An 18,975-nucleotide genomic window follows, 5' to 3' on the forward strand; every position below is an offset into this window, starting at 1 on the left:
TATTAATAATTAAAGTTGTTGTAATATCTCTCCTTACAAACATGCTACAATTAAATGATTTTTCCAAAATAATCTACAAATTATAATTACATAATTACATAATTATAGTGATTATTTTGTTACTTATTGCTATTTAAATACATTATATAATAAAATAAAAATATAAAAAGCGAGAAATAAATTTGAAATATTGAACCACTATTCAGAAAATTCCAAACTGTGAATAGGTTACGATAACCTATATGATACACAAGAAAACTGAAAAGACGTTACGATTACTCAAAATTTAACTCGCATACTAAATAATATACCCATTTAGAAGATTGCTTTAAAACTAAGCTATTTCAATATTCACATATTAAAATATTTATTTGCTTTAACAAAATTATAAAATCAGGAGCAGTCGTTAATGCTTTCAACAGATTCTTTCAGAAGATGTTATGCTAATCTGCTAAACAAATAATCTGGGTATAATATTACGGGGCAATAATATCGAGAATAATGAATAATTATAAGGGACTTAAGTTATATTTATTAAAACGCTTTGAATTCTAAGCGAAACGTTCTCGACGTTAAAATTGCTGCTCCTAATTACAGATAATTAATACAATTTGTAAGATGAATTTGCAGAAAACTTTTGTTTCCCGATTATATTGAAATTGTGTTAAGGATGTTAAGTAATTATTTTTTTATATAACTACATGAAATGTAACTTTTGAATCATTTCGCAATATATTTTGCTTTAATAGAATTAACATTTATGAACACTGCTTCGTCACAATCTGTTGCAAAAAGTTAACGAGGAACTTAATAGTCGCTCATTTCAGCACGAATTGTAAGGTTAGTCACAACATTAAAACTTTCATATGAATGAGTATATCAAATTAAATCATTCGTAATCATAATATTATTAACATAAATTTGAATTTACATATTAAATTGGTTAGAATTCTTTGTAACAAATATGCAGATGACTTACATGCTGGAAAGTGGCCACAATCAAAACACCTTAAATTTGCATGTTAGCGACCTAAATAACAAAGTCACAGAAAGAAAAAGTTAATGGGTTTTATAAACAAAAGCTAGATCTAGAACTAAGGGTAATGGAGTTAATACAAATGTAATTTTTCAAAACAATCCGAAAATTATTCCTCAGGCATTCACTCATATAAAAGTGAACCTTCATAAAAGAACAGAGGATCTTTTAAATATATTTAAAGCTAAAAAACGAAGCAAATAAAAATTATACAAAGTAGTTTTTCTTAGTGGGTTAAATATATAAATAACATTTAATCCGGGGCATATTTCTCTCATTTCAAATAAATTCACTGCATTAAAAGAAATGTATAAAAGCTTTCAGTACACAAGGAATTTAATTCTGGCGTAACTTGGCCGTCGGGATTGTGACGAGGATAAATTAAGAGATCACTTAAGTGAATTTTTTCAAAGCTCAATAAAGTATATGTTTTACAGCCTTTGAAACTTTTACTTTTTAGATAATTACCTAAAATTTAATTTCTTATCATCTCTCTGTTAAAATTAATTAAGAATATCAAAATTTAGACTAAAATTAATTAAATAAAAGTAATTAATAATGTGATATTAAAAAATAACTATATTCGCATATAGAAATAATTGAAAATAAATCTCGAAAATTTGTTCCTGAAACACTAAAATGCGACATGTCATTGATTACCATAGTCTCTTGTAACTATCCGGACTATGTAATGTAATTTAGTATGCATGTGTTACAAAACTGATATTTTGTAAATTCAATAATCTATCAAATCATAAAAGACCGTTAGGATATTCTGAATGTGTTATACTTTTAATAAAGAAAAACATTGAATGTACACAAAAACAATTTATTATGGAACAATTTTTCGGAAAAGTATTATAATTTTAAAACTCACTCGAGCTAAATACGTTATCAAAACAGTCAACGGTCAACCGAATATGAAAACTAAATGAATAAGCTTAAGGAATATAGTAACAAAACATATACGTTAATTAGCAAAAGAGCTTTTTATTATTCTTTTTTTAATAATAAATAAGTAAGGCATTATAACAGGACAACGGATTCGATCTCTATATCGTATGAAAATTCAAAATCATTTAAACATTTCATCCTTTAAAAGAAAATACTATAAACATAAAAGCGTCACGAAAAGTTAAAAAAGGAGCAGAAATTCCAGCTTCTTTTTCTATGAAGATACTCAGTTCGCCAAATCTTATGTAAGGACTTTTAAAGTAACAAAGGACGTCAAGTAGGAAAGAGTAATTATGGACTAGAAAATTCTTTATTTCACACGAAAAGAAAAACCTTTGTTTGTTTCCAACGTATGGAGCTATTCCGTATAATTATCTTTCTTTTTTAAGCTCGCTTTGAAGGTATTCCCATTATAACTTTACCGTACAATATTTTTAAACATAATAAAATTTTCTTTTGCAACTTATTTTTCACTGGGATGTTACATGTTTTTTTTTTCTAGTTATTAACTTATTACATTCATGTCATTATTTAGAAAACTTAAAAGATGATAAAAGAAATACTTTCATAACTTTAATAACAAGAATACTTTGACAAAATAGAAAAAAATATAACGGATGTTGTTACAAACGTTTGTTTCGAATTTCCAATGGCAAACAGATTTTTTTTATCACATTTTAAAACAATAATTTTTAAAAATTTAAAACAATTGCTGAGGTTTGAGATCTAGTTCTCTTTTTATGAATGCCAAACGGTAAGTTAAAATTATTCATAAATTTTATTACTAATCTTTTAATCAACCCTTTTGGTCTTACCTAAGCCTATATACAATCGACCGCAGCTTATAGTCCGGCTATACAACGTTATTTATTAATAAATATAAAAAAAAGATAGGTTTTAGAGATTATATGTTACTATCAAAAATAAATTTAAAAAAGACATACATCTTTTTACAGATCTTGTACTCAGACCAAAATAAAGCTGAACATTAAGAATAAAACAAAAAAAGTCCTATTTTGATAACATCCTTCTCAGATTAATATTAAATGGGCCAACCAAATAAATGTTGCCCTTTCCCAAAAGTCGTTAGTGATTTTTTAATTGACTAATATTGAGTGTAGAATCAAAACTACAAATTTCTTCTTTATGATCAACAGTTGTAAAATCTCTTTAATATCTCCCCAATTTTGTAATTTTTCCCAATAAGGAGAATGGCTATCTATACGATAATCACTTTTTTAATTTTTAAGCTGCAGTAATTGTTTGTTTATTTCTTTGTTTGTGTGAACGCTCCAATCTCAGGACCGTTGAAACACAGAGGATGATAAGATTTAAAAAATTTTTACAGTGTTGGATAGTCTATTTATTAAGAAAGGCTATAGGCTATTTTTTTTTACAAAAAAATTTTAAACCCGTAAGAAAATTGTTACGTTGTAACCCAAGGGGTATAATCGAAAATCTATTTATGCGTGCGCCGTAAAAAATATTGTTAATACAATGAAATAATGTACTACAAGTTTGTAGGTCCCATCAATATCTAGAAAAATATCTCCAGGAGCGTATCTCTAACTATCATAGTTTAGTCACAATATCCGCTTTTGTGTTCAAAAAAATTTCTAAATCATCTGAAGAAAAAAAATACGTTAAATGTGTGTCGTAATTTTAATCCCTATCCAAATCGAGAACTATTTTATCAAGGACATTTACGTAGAAGTAAAACACTTTTTATTTCATCCCAATTGCACATTTCGTTTAGAAGTTATCACGTGTATAAGACGCTTAGAATTGGTACCTAATAATAAATTATTTGAAAAAGGGTTTTATGAACATAACATACCGTATATTAATCTTTAGTATTTCATTGTGAACAAAACTTTCATTGAAATCGTCAAAATACTTAATTTCAATTAATAAGATCTTAGAATAGTATCTCTACTAATATTATAAATGAGATAGTAACTTTGTCTGTCTGTTACGTTTCCACGCCTAAACCGCTGAACCGATTTTGATGAGTTTTAATATAGAGATAGACGCAACCCTGAAAAAAAATATATAGGTTATCTTTTATCCCGGTCCCGAATTTCGAATCGCGACTCCTATCCCAAAACGACACTCGTGAAAGCATGAAGTGCACTTCGGATACAGTGGCCGTAGTGGCAGAAATCAACTTTGATGTTCACACAGATGGAGTCCCGGTCAAAAGCTATTTATTAAATAAATGTGATACATATTTAACAAGAAACATTTTTGAATAAAAATTTTATTCGGATTTACTACGAGATTTTACATTTTACGTTTTGGTTACTTTACAAAAACAGTACGTTTTGGTTACTTTACAGAAACAGTGATCGCGGGTAGACGAGATGAAAGTAGCTTTATTCAAATGTTTACTCGTGAAAATTTTAGATATCATTAACTCGATACATTAAAGAAGTTTCTTTTTAATAAATTCATTTATTTTCGCAACAATTTTTTTTTATTTCAACGTCAATAAAACATTTTTGTCCACAACATTATAGTAATTAGAAATAAGACACTCATATCTTAATGTTATCCAATCTTTAATTTTGAGATTTTTACATTAATTATTTCTCTCTCTTTGTGACTGACCACATTACTATTTTACACTTCTTTAAAATCAATATTAACAGCAAGTAACTTGCACATGTAATCAATTTATTAATTGCACAAAACTATAGAATTGAAGTTTTCTCTCCAGTAGATTTCCTTAACGTTCAGAATTTTCTATAATTACACTCATAGTTAGTTCAAAGAAACTCCATTAAGAAAGTGCTTCACGTTTAAGCATTCCATACAACCGACATATAAAACTAATATTATAATATGACTTCATTCATTTTACACAAATTATTATAAAATATATATAAATTACTTTCTAAGAAGTACAAATTGTGTAAATAGGAAAAATTACATAACAATACAAAGTCCAAAACAGAGTAGAGAAAATTATTGTCACCAAATCTAAGAACAAATTTTTATCAAAATTGGGTTCTACATTTCTTTATTCTAGGCATATAATTAAGGGTGAAACCAAGTAAGGATAATCTGTTTCTTAAAAAGGTCCCATCGTCTGTTTAATACATACAAGAAGATAAAAGCATCAACAATGCCATAGGAAATATAATTAGTATTTCAACTACATACCCTTTGTATACAGGGTCCAACAATTTAGTAAACGTATTTTTAATTCAATATAGAAAAACGGTTGAACAATACTTTCCTATCAATACATTAGCCAGAACTATTTTATTTTTACACTTGAACTTAAGTTCCGGTGTTGATTGTGTAACAAGAGTTGCGGTCAAGAAAGATAAGTCTGAAAATAAATCTCACTATATAACTTTGACATTGCAAGCACGTTTCAAAGAAGAATGAGATTTTTTCATCTTTAAGAAGGTTATAAAATCTTATAGCAAATAAACTGGTTATTGGCTGACAGTAATAATGCAATATGTGTCAAAAACCACCTCTCCAGTCACAGAGAGGCTTCTGAGAATGAAACAGGTCAAAACCAAAGAGTAAGGTTATTTATTTTGTGAAATGTTAACAGCATTGATAAAATGTTTAATTTTACTAAGAATGCACCTGTGATTAATATTACATTCAAAGTTAAGATTAAAATTAATGTGTATGAATGATGGCTTGTATGTATGTTGTTTTTCATATTGCATAAATATGTTTCTTTATTGGATTTTCAAAATATTAGACAATTTATAAAAAAAAGATATCGTTAATGATTTAATCGGATTTAATCGTATACTAAACAATATTGGTATTATTTACTTACGGCGTATTTCGGTGCTTATTAGGGGTAAAGATACACTTACAGCAAGTCATACTTGTTATAATCTTGTGTAAACTCTCTATAATACTCATAATTCTCTATAATACTCTTGTCTATATCATATAAAGGCCTTTCAAATATATATGAATTTCTTTCTCTCAAAATAATACCACACTTTTATTATTAAAGAATGAATTATATATATTGGTGTAGGAGATCTTCCCTTACGATAAATATAAAATCTATTTAATTATATAAGTAATTACTTTCTTTCATCTGCTTTCATCAGGAATACAAAGGAATTATATTTTGTCTAAATGTAGTTGTTCAGAATTTTGCTAACATGCTATTCATATTACTTGTTTATAAGCTTGAAATTACAGATTTTTTTGGAAACGTATTGAACGATTCTTCGATACATGAAAATTTTCAAAAAAAAAAAGCAAATAAAAGTGACAATTGGAGGATATATTCACAGATTATGTATACGAAAGTAGTGTAAAGATATCTACATATATGTCTGAATGTCTTACTCTAAATATTTCAATTTTGTGTTCATAGATTACTGCATTCTAAACACCACTTAACTGCCACGAACGATACGTCTTACCTTGCCATTGAGCTAAAACATACGCAATGTTTAAGATTTTATACAGATCGAAAGAAAAATATCATTTACACATGTTTGTGATTGTGTATTTTTTTTTATGAAAACTTAGTAAGGTGCTTGTGTCGTTTTTGAGAGGTGAAAGAAATTCCTGTCATTACAAAAAAACGAGATCTAAGACATGCGCGAGTATTCATTTAAATGAAACTAATATTTTTCTGATTATACTACGCGTATTTTATTATTTTTAAAAACTACATACTCCCGGCTTTTCGGTTGCTTTGGAGCAGCCGTGTTCACGGGCAGAGGAGAAGCGAATGATTCATCATACACATTCACGCGTAGTAAGATCCGAAAAAGATTAGTTTCATTCCTGTTATTACTTTAAATTTATGTTTAAAACTAACGATTCCAATTTTTCTATGCCAAACATTTTTTTTTTCATTTAAAAAAACTCTTTTCGAAGACATTTAGTAATATACACGTAATTGTTCAAATTTTTACTCCTATTGTCAGTTTAAGTGTATATTCCATTGAAAAGAATTAATAATATCGTTTTTGATTACATTTTTATCTACTTAATGGTTTTTCGTTAATTATAAGTAATAGACTGATATTGTCACAAACATTTTGAAAATATAATACATAATTAGAGATTAATATCATAGATAATTTTCTAAAAAGAAATATTGAATATAACCTCATCTTCATTTAATTAATATTATGTTAAATTAAAGTCAGAGCTGTACACATTAACCAAAAACAAATATAAATGTCTGACACATTTTTTCCAATATTTTATTATATTAATATTTACACTTCTTTCCCCCTATACTGTTATTTGATCTGAAATAATCTTATATTTTAGACGAAAATTCAAATCTGGTGTTTAATTTTGTAATTAAATATTTACTTCAATATAAGTTAAACTAATTCTTTATAAATTTGCTTATATTCCAGGTCTGTAAACTGTAATTTGTTTGTAATACGGTTTGTTGTTTTTTTTTCACAATTTTTTCCATCGCTTTTTCCCATAATTCAAATTGTTCTTTAGCCCAAACATCGTCTAGTCATAATTACTACTAGGAAATAAGGACGCCTTTTTCAAATATTGTTATTTTTTTCTTATTATTTTGTTTTCAGCGTATTGTTCTGTAACAAACAATAACGCTCATTACACAGCTGCTTGAATCTCAAACGAAATTTATATATTGAATTTAAGCTTTCAAGAATTAAAAAATAAAATAACAGTAACAAACCTTTATAAGGCTTATTTATAATTAACAGAAGCGTAAAGGCTTTATAAATTGCAAATATTTTTCGAACAAAACATCTTTTGTAGTGTAATTTATTTATTTATTGTTCGTTATTGTAAATATTGGTCCTATTTAGAAGTGTTTTGATATAATGTGAAGATAGTCTATACAAATAAGATGACTAGACAGAAATCGATATATCAGTTACATAGGTGACAATTTAAAAAACTTAAAAAGTTTACGTATATTATTCTTAATATAATTAAAGGAGTCATATAAACGACAGCAAATTTCAAACCTATTTGTTATTAAAGCATTAAAATTTAAAAAATATTCATATTTTCTTTTCTGTTTTCTTCACAGCTACTTAAATAATGTCTTAAGAGAAATATTAATGTTTTCCAGTTTCAATATTGTACGAGACTATTTGATTTATTGAACTGTTTTCGTCGAAGTTTTAAACGAATCCAATATCAAAGGCTTCACTTTTAACGTCAAAGGCTTTTCTTGTATTAAAATCAATTATAATAATCTTCGTTTGTTGTATAAAATATTTTGTACAAAATTCACGATTAGAAAAGTAGAAAACAAATAGTTATGCCGCGAGACAATTTTACAAACAGTTCTAACACAAAATCTATTAAATTGAAAGTCGACCAAATTTCTTGATATAAAATAAAAAAAAACTTAGTAAGATTAAAATAAAACTATACATAAAAGTTGTGACATGCATTGCAGACACTTTTATCTCATCTTCTAACGAGTAAGGTTAACATAAAAAAACGCAATTCCTATCCCTAAAATAGCTTTGTATATAATGAAATAAAAATGATGAACAAAGAACATTCAAGTACGTTCAGTTATTTGCACTTTAAGAAAGGAAAGGAAGCGATGTGGAGCTGTACGGAACGGGGATAATGTGTATAAGGATTTCTTCTCTCAGAAAAGTATAGCTAATAGTATTACAGTTTTATCTGTCGACGCTTCGCTTCCAAAGAATTTTTGTGCCCATAAAATTTTTACTCGGCTATTACGTTGCACGTCAAATAATCAACGTATTTTAATATGATATGTACGTAACTTAGATAAGAAAATTAAAATTTTAGAACTTATGCAATAACTGCTTTGAAATATTTATTTTAGTCATTTAGTTAGTTACATTTATAAATTCCCTGTCTTCTAAGAGTATTCGCTTTTTATTATGAAATATTGTATGCAAATAAAAAATTGACATTATTTGGCAAGTAGCCTTGAAGTCTAGTAGTACTCTTAACTCTTGTTAGTTATATTTATAATTTTTGATATCAACACAGACGACCGAGTTTTTTTTAAAAGAAATTATTATTGTATTTTACCATATAAATTTATTTGATTTACTATTACAAATAAATAAAGTAAAAATTTATTCTATATGGAATTTAGAATTCATTTCTGTGTAGGAATTGTTGAACATGAGACAGAGATTTTTTAAATTATAAAATTCTTACATATGAATAAAAATATTGATACTTAGACCTTCCTCATTAATAAAAAGTTCATTACATTAATATTTATTTAAAACTGCTCACATACAAGTAAATCCTAAATTGTTCAACGCACACTTCAATTCTTTAATTTCTGTATTTACTCAGACATGTTATTTATATATAATGCCTACAACAGCGTAAACGTGAGAATTCAGTTTACAATAGCCTTTATTTACAAAGATAATATTTACTTGAGGGAAATTTTCTATTAGAAAAGGGTTGTTTTAGTTAACATAATATCGAGAATTTTCAAGCTCAAAATGTAGCTCCCAATATACTGTTTTCCTCAATAGAAATCGGTTATCGTTTTCATCTTACCGAGGTTACGATAAGGCTGAGGTATTAAAAGTATATAGTTTTACAAGTAACAAACTATATACACATATATTCGTCCACCAGAACTATCATAATATAGTATTTTTTTGAATAAAAGAGACTTTTCTCCATTTAATTTAACCACTTAATTGCATAATTATTGACAAAAAATGCCTGCAATCATTAAAAAGCAGAGAACTTGTAATCTTACACTGGTGGACCGCCCTTAACCAAAAAACAGATAATAAACATAAATACCTATAAAAGCTGGTATATAATTCACATGGCTAACGTCATATACATACCCTAAATGAAATTAATGAAATCAAAGTTACCTATAATATTACATTGTTCTTAAAGTACAACTAAAAAGAAATGTGAATATAATGAGTTATTTTGCTTCATATTGACGTAATACCGAGAAAGAATTATAAATAAAATTAATTAATTAGTTTCCACTTTTCAAAAATATTTAAATATTGCCGAGATTAAGTATGCTTTAAAATTCAAACCAGCTCTTATCAACAAATTAGAACTCTGCTGTTAATGAAAGTATATTATAATGTCCTCATTTAATCTAACTATGATTTTATAATAATTAAATCACTTAAAATTTAATTAAACCTTTCAGCAAAATTATAATTGTTTGCTATCGGGCTAACTTCGAACTTGAGAATATCGAAGTAACAGATTCAACGTTGTATTCTGTGCTTAAATACGTAACTAAAATTTATTAGAAGATTTATTGTAATTAGTTTAAAATATATTGTGGGGTTTTTTAAAACACGAAAGAGATATTGCTATCACCGAAATCCATGAAACTAGTACATGCGTTTTAATATTTATGCCTAGATTTTAATCTATAATACGAAGAATTTCATTTTAATTCTACTTATTTTAAAGATAACTCCCGATTATTAATATCTCGTGCAAAGATTTATCGGTTAAAAACGGAATTATTAATTTTGCATGTTGTTAGAATATGTTCATTATATTATATTAATATCTGCTATTGTTTTATTGATGATTTAAAATTAATTAAATCTCTAGTGTTAAATTTAAGATATCAGTTAGCAAACATGTTATTTTATAATTAATTATGACTTTTTTATCGTTAGTAAATAAGCATGTGATGCTTTAAAAACAAGATAGTATGTTTTTTTTTTTATTTTAACCCCCCACGCAAAAAAGGAATGTTGTTAGTTTGCCATCGAAGTCTGTATATATGAGTAGGTAGGTAGGTAGGTATATATGTGACATCGTTTCTTGCAAGCGGATCGACCGATTTTGATACGGTCTTTGTCATTGGAAAGTCAGCTCCCGTGCGGTAGTTCTTAGCTACATTTGGTTAATATCGGCCCAATAGCGTAAGTGTATCAGTTCTTCTTCAAAATGATGTTAGGTATTTCTGGCGAAGGATCACTCAACTAAGTGCTTCGCACTTGCTAGTATACATGAGTTTGTTTTGTTTTGTTTTTGCTAGTATACTTGCTAGTATATATGAGTTATTCATTAATACTTCATGAAATGTATCAATATATTCAACATAAATGAGTATAATCGCTAAAATGACAAAATCCACGGTTTTAATTAATAATATTTAGTTATTTCACATAACAGTGACAAAACGCAGTACGCTCCCTGATACGTTTTTGAATGGGAGGCCACTTTCAAAACATGTGTATAAAGTACCGCTTGAAAAACTCGTATAGATTTATTATTTATATAATATATTTGTTGCTTATATTAAAAATACAAATTTAATTTAGGAAATATAACAAAATTCGGATTAAAATTAAAACATCAGTATAAAAAGATATACTATTTTATTTTATTATATTTTATTTCATTATTCCATTCCAATCCATTAAATTCCATTCCATTCTATTCCATTTTATTTTATTTATAACTAGAAAAGATTGAATCCGGATTGAAATAAATTAATATATGTATATTTAATGATATCTAAGATTTTAGCGAGTACTCATTTAAATAAAACTAAGATTTTCGCATGTAATCAACAAAGAACACGTAGTACACCCAAAAATAATAGTTTTATTTTATTATATATTTAGTTGTTTCATACTTTCAATAAAATTAAAAATATCAATATTAATTGGGTCTACGATAAAAATCTACATGCTTTAATATTGTCTAAAACTGTCTCTTTTTTAATTACATTTTTATATTGTATTTTCATGAGGGATAAATATAAATCTTGTTTTTATTTATAAATAACTTGAATAGATAATTTTAAAACTTATATGTATCATAACTAATACATTACAGAAAAATTAAGTTTTTTTTTTTTAATTCTCTCTAGAGATTTAAACTTGTTAACTTGTATCGTCTAGACAAACAACAATTATAGTTACTGAGAGATTTTATTTTAAAATCTTCTCTTCAAATGACAAAGGTCACGACTACAAATTAAATTCAATTATTTTTTTAATTAAAAACTACCAAAAACCTCATTTCATTTTGATGTTAAAATCAAATCACAAGTATAAAAGAAAAGAGATCTCAGTTTTGGGAGAAGTGGTCTTAATTAATTCCTTTCTAATTCTGTAATTTCGTGAATGAGTAAAAAGTATTGAATTATTTATAAAAAAAACTATCTGGGATTATATCTCTTTATTAAAAATAAGCATTTGAAAAAACATAGTTATCAAAATTTTATTTAAATTATATTTTTAAAAAGAAATGCCTCAGCTGAAAAGGGAAAGAAACTTTGAAATATTAGAGAAAAGTATGAAAGAAATTAAAATTTAAAATATTTTTTATGTTATTGATAAGAATTATATTATAATAACGATCTCATAATACTTTCAAACGACCATTAAATTATTTAATAAATAGTAATAAAAACTGGTACTGCAAATTAAAAAAAAACTAATCATAAACGTCCCATTCCCTTAAAGTATATGAAGTGAAAATAAATCCAACACCACAAATAAAATAAACTGAGTTTGGAAGTTTTATTAGTTATTAAGACGATATTTTTTACTACATATCTTTCTCATTTTATTATCCATTCACGCGATCTATCTGTAGTTAAAATAAACCTTAATAACGTGAAATCTTCCAACAGACCGAAACATTTATTTACACTTTAACGACTTACAACATGGAAGCCAATTTCGTGGTATTTGATAAATCGCTAAATTTCCGGCTTTTGAGAGGACACTGAATACCTTTGAAAAAGGTCGCTACAACAATTACCTGTCCAAATGATACCCGTGTCAAAAACAACCGTTAACACTTCAAATATATTATAAGAATAGCCTTTAAAAGACTAAATTGGCCGGTGTATTTTATATTACACGTGTTGTGATACACCATGTTCTGAAAGGAATTCAGAGATATTTGAATCGAAGGCTGCATGAATATTCAAGAGTATACGTAGAGTTTACGTCTGTTTTGCACCCGATTTGGCTCGAAATACCCAAATATGATCCGAGGCTAAAGCCTACCCTATGTCCCATTTATATATTGTTCTCAACATCAATGGTATACTATCTTCTATATCTTCCTTAAATATTCTGTTATTTAACACATCGTTAAATGATTATAATATTATATTCTTCAATCCTATTGTATTTAGAGTTATGATGCTGTTCATATCTTCAACAACACAATCAAAGCTCAGTCTAGATTTCTTTCGGGAGAGTCTCTAAAGAGCGTGGAACACGCTATAAACCTATTATCAAGATCTGTTCCACTAGAAATCTCAAAAGATTCAAATCGCTTACCACCTTTTGATGAAAAATATTTCTCTATGGTTTTGTTTTATAGTTATTTGATTTCGTCAAAATTATAAAATGTATGGAAAAAGTGCAATTTAATATGATAAATTTTAACTTCTAATCAGTGGATTTAGTAATTATCGTGAAAACAGAGACAGACAGAGGCAGAAAAATTACATTCATAATTTCCCCTTTATTAATACTTCTTATGCCACCCTAATTTGGTTTGTGTTTATACAAACATATAATTTAGACTACCAATTTTATAAATATTTTGCAATTATTTTTAAATGCATAGTAACAGCCCGGAAAAAATCGGATCCTTATTCCCTAGACTACTGGCAATAAATACCCAGACAAAAAATAAGAGGCCTCGTTGTTTTATAAAACTTTGTTCCCAAAAATTTGGTAAATCATTGACACAATAGTTTTTGTGCTTTTAAAGTATGTATAGTGCATAATTCACAATACATTTATCTTTTTCTTCTTGAATTTAATAAATTTAGATTTTAATAAAGATCCAATTTTTTTGTCACCTTACGTTATTAAAATTCATACATATTATTTGGAAATGGGTACCTGCCTTTGTTTCTAAAAACATATTTTGTAACTGTTTGCTGGTGCTGAATATTTACATGACAAGGTGTTTAAATATATTTTTTTATCCTATAAATTTAATTTTCTACTAAAAAGAGTCATTTGATACTCATTTCTCGACAGTGAAACCAAAAACTCCGCCTTCTTTAATAACTAATATTAAATTCAGTTGCAAGGTTTGATCCTAAAATGTAACAAAAAAAAATTTTTTCCAGAAAGGAGGTTTTGAAATTGATCTGATAATAAAAATTTATGTTATGACACTTTCTGAATTTTACGGCGTGTACACTTTGGACATACGTTGTAAAAGATGAAATGTATGAACACAGCAGTCACCGTAATTGTATTTTGTAAACTGGCACTTATGTTTAAGAAATAATCAATGAATTTTAGTATAAAGTGTTTTTAGTAAAAATCTGTTCTGAAAGAATTACATGAACAATATATTTATTAAAATCACATTTTAAGTATAAAAGGTTTATGCATTTTAAAACAAAAATTAATTTGTCAATGTAGTAAGTCAATCAATACTTCATTATTATTATTATGAAGGAAATGACCTGTTCTAAAAGACATTTTCATGTAATGAGATCTAAGATTTTCGCGAGTATTCATTTAAATGAAACTAGTATTATTCGGATTTACTACGCGGATTTTATTATTTAAAATTTATACATTTTCATGTATCGTTTTCAATTAAATAACGAATTTCACTAGATGTTGTAGTTGTTTTTAACGTGTCGTATTTTGTAAAAACAAAGATATATATTAAGCTTTGCAATGGCAAAGTACATATATCTTCTTCGCTTATCTGTTAATCGACGACATAATTTGACTTTACCCTTTATTTGAGTTCAAATATAATCGAAAATATGTAATAATCGACAATTGTTTGAAGTAAAGATTTAAATTCAATTACAGGACATATCTTGTGCTTTAATTATTACGCAATTCTGTTATTTTTTTACATCCAATCTTTTAGCAATCCCAGTATATAAAAGTTACATAGCTTTCTACATATTAAACCAGTTAATTATATAAAAGAGCCTACAAATACATCTCCTGCCATTAAAAAGCTATAACAATAGGAGTTGATTGTATCCAAATTGAACGGTCAACGCAATTTCGACGAATGCTATCCCTTAATTGGAGTGATTTTCTCTACATAATATGCTTTATTTAAATTTTATCTTCATTGCAAATGTATGCTTGAAATGAAGCAAACATTTTAATTTACGAATACAAGATATTTGGTATAATAGCAAGTTATTTGCCCACAAAGTAACATTAATAAATTTATTTTCTTTTCGGTAATATTTTAAAATCTAGAGCGCGGTTTTTAAATTTTTGTTATATATTTTTCTAGTTATAATTATTTATATCAAAGCCTTCACTACCTAGCCGATTTTTATTGCAGTCACAAGAATAAGTGCACCCTTATTCACATTAAATTTTTTTTATGAATGAGCTACAAATATTTATAAGTTTAATATAACATGGAGAAATCCACCCTTTTTTAAAGTGAGTTATTAAAAACGTACTAAAAACAAATAAAAATGAGAGTAGCTTTAATTACTAGTGCTGAACTCAATTACGTTGTATATAAATTAGGACATAATACAAATCTTTATATATAAACTAAAAATAAAAGATAATTTTTAGTAAATTCCGTGCTTTGACGAACTCCCTCATATTTGATATATGCATGTATGTATATGCAAATTTAAAATTGAAGTGGTTTGGTTACGTTTATGATAAACACCTTTTCAACCAAGTTTACATTCAATGGCAGAAAATAATAATCAAAGTTTCTTTATCAATAACATATATTTATATTAAAAATCAAAGTAAGCTTAACCTACCAAGTTCTTACTATATATAATTAGTAAAATCTTAATTTAAATAAATATTATCATACAACTTTTGTGCTTTTTTCTCTTTAAATAACATGAAAAAACGTGACATTTTTATTCAAAGAATATGCTCGCCTACAAACTCTTCTAAAGGCAGACACTGGTGACTAGATGAATAAAACCTAGCCTTTGTTTACAAAGTAAAATTTCAAAGTGAAGTCGAAATGGCATACACAGATAATAAAGCACATCTACAAAACATTTCCACTATGGAAATCAGATAATCGGATTCTATTTTATGTATATTTACAAACTTAACATTTCTACAAACTAAATAGATTACAAAGTTCTCATCGATAAATTTTATCGTCATGAGGTGGCAAGCTTATAAAGTAAGGGGCTGGAGGTGGAGCTGCCATATAACGTACTGAACCAGGCCCGGATTGCACTTTATGAGGTAATGTTGCTGTAGACAATGATGGTGGGGGTAAAGTCGCTGCATATCCAGGCCAAGCTGCACCCCATAATTGAGCTGCCCCAGCACCGGGACTATTCGCTAAGGGCCCTCCACGATAAGATGTCGAAGTCATACGTAAACGCACAATACATATAGCAACAATAAGTATTGCTATAAAAGCAACAACACCACCTACTATCCCTATTATCAAATTGTCATCATTATTAGAAGTGGCAATTCCGATAACAGGCGCTCCTTTAGGCTCTCCTGTTGCTTTTGGTCGATCATGCGAGGGTGCCACTGACCAGATAATATCCGGCTCCACTGACGTTTTATGTACAAGTCTTGGAGGTGATGTTGTAGCAATACTACTGGAAGAAGTAGCTGTAGTTCTCTTTCTAGAATCACATGAGAGCTCGTCGTCCCCTATTTCAACTATTAAATATCCTGATAAATGGTCGGGTGAGTGACATCTCACACCTTGAATACCTACGGTAGGTAACCATCTCCTTAAAGCTCTGGCGTTACAATCACAACGTATTGGATTAGCATCTAGCCCAAACATAGACAAATCTGCACGACGATCATCAAGAGCTACCAATAATTGTGGCTGCAGTGTTGTCAATGAACTACCTCCTACGTCGATTGTAATTTGTGAGGAACGTGGCAAAGGAAACAATAGTGCTGGAGGCAAATTAGTAATGGATGTATTACGGAATCGTACAGTGATTGAAGGTGCTTTTAAACCTGCAAGTACCCCAGAGGAGATTGTCTTTAGTCTACTTCCTCTTAAACCCAATTCTTCGAGACGGGGATGTAATGTTGAATGTAATTGGTCTGGGCCAACATTAGTATCTTTTACTTCGACATCTAATTTTTCCATTGCTAGTACATACTGTAGAGCTCCTTGAACATCGAAATAACCCAATCTTGGATATCCATATGCGCGAAGTTCTACAAGATTTGATAGGGGTCTGAAAGCATTCTTTTCTATTTTGGTACATTTTTCTAGATTTTCCATATTTAAAAATCGAAGTGAAATTAGTCCTTCAAAATTACCTTCCAATACCATTATTATAGGATTATTCGAAATGTTTAACTTTTGAAGATTTTTTAATTTAGGCCAGGATATAGAAAGGGAATTAGACACATCACCGATCTGATTAAAGGAGAGATCTAAAGATTCAAGCATAGTGGTTCTTGCGAAGGTCTTTTCGGGTAATTTAGTAATGTTGTTATGAGATAGATTTAATCGATATAAAAACGGTGTCTCCAATTGTTTAACATATTTTATCCCGGTGCCAGCTAGATTTAATTCTCTTACTGTTTTTGGTTCTGTTAGGACATTATCTATTGTTTTCTCTGATAATGGGTTGAAGGAGAGGTCAAGTTTCTTAATATTGACCATTACGCTATCTTCTGCGGGAATATCTACGATTTCATTATAGGATAAATCTACTGATGACACAAAGAAATATTGTTTTTGCAACGCTTTTAACGGCGCATGTTCAAATAAATTGTGACTGAGAACTATTGATTCCAGCATATGGAGCCTTGATCTGTCAAATATATTATCTGGTAGTTCATATAGAAGATTTCCTGCTAAATTCAAAAGTTCTAATCTAATGAGACCCTCGAATAACCGATCACCTAAACGATCTATTCTATTGTAAGACAAATCTAAACGCTGAATCTGTGTAGAATTATGGAAAGCCATTTCACTTACGGATTCGAGTTCATTTCTTGCTAGTAAGATCGTACGTAATTTAGGCAGTCGAGCAAAATCTAATTCATCGACATTTTTCAAAACATTGCCCGACAAATCTACTTTTTCCAAATATTGCAGGGTACTAATAAGTTCTGCGGGGAAGAAATTGAACTGATTATTAGCAAGCATTATTTCTCTTAATCTAGGATGAATCTTAAAAGAGGATGGAAATAAGTAGCTCAGCTGATTATCTGATACATCTAAAACCTCTAAGCTGGTCCCAGTATTAAAGAATTCACCTTTAAACGCATTCAGTTGATTTCCTTTCAGAGATAAATATTGTATTGACATGACATTTACAAAGGCAGGTGTTCTTATTGTAACTATGTTATTGTACGAAAGGTCGAGATGAGTTAGGTTCTTAAGATTCTTAAAAGTACCTTCCGATACTTCTTGTAACAAATTATGTGATAAATATATGTATTCCAAATTATGAGTCTTTGAAAACAAATTAACCGGCAATGCTTTGAGTCCAACATGGCTTATATCTACGGATAGAAGTCCTTCATTATAATCGAAAAGATTCTGTGGCAACACATTAATATGTAAGTTATGACTCATATTAAGGTGCGTTAAACTCTTTATTGATTCGAATGCGTTAACTGGTATCTCTGATATTTGATTTCCAGATATATCGAGAAACCACAGGTTCACAAATTTTAAATATTCTCCAGTGAATCCTAATATTCTGTTTTGGCTGAGAGACAAAAATTCAAGCGTAGTCTCTAGACCGCTGAATACGTCTGCTGTTATCGAATTTAAGAGATTTCCAGATAGATCTAAATGACGTATATATTTAAAATGTTCAAAAGCAGCCGGGGGCAATTCCCTGATAACGTTTCTAGATAGAACCAACGAATTTATGCCTTCGGAGACTGCCCGTAAAATATCGCTAGAGAGCGCTGTTACTCTATTAAATCCTAAATGAATAGACGTCAGACTAGGCAATCGAGACAATGCAGCTGCAGGAATAAGTAAAATGTTATTGTCCCTCAATAACAATGTTTCTAAACTAGTAAGGCCATCGAATGCATCGTCCTCCACCTGAAATAAGA

At 28.4% G+C, this 18,975-nt stretch overlaps 1 protein-coding gene across 2 annotated transcripts in view; it reads right to left on the reverse strand.

Moving 5' to 3' along the window:
- Window positions 1–15,650: 15,650 nt before the first annotated feature.
- Window positions 15,651–18,975, reverse strand: part of LOC116769208 (protein artichoke) — a 30,413-nt gene continuing 27,088 nt past the window's right edge. For both annotated transcript variants that reach the window (XM_061529254.1, XM_032660247.2), the window contains exon 7: window positions 15,651–18,964. In XM_061529254.1, the coding sequence (XP_061385238.1) occupies window positions 16,046–18,964 (2,919 nt within the window). In that variant the 3' untranslated portion in view covers window positions 15,651–16,045. The remainder of the gene's footprint in view (window positions 18,965–18,975) is intronic.

This window comes from Danaus plexippus, chromosome 5 (genome assembly GCF_018135715.1).
Source record: "Danaus plexippus chromosome 5, MEX_DaPlex, whole genome shotgun sequence".
Classification (NCBI taxonomy): domain Eukaryota; kingdom Metazoa; phylum Arthropoda; class Insecta; order Lepidoptera; family Nymphalidae; genus Danaus; species Danaus plexippus.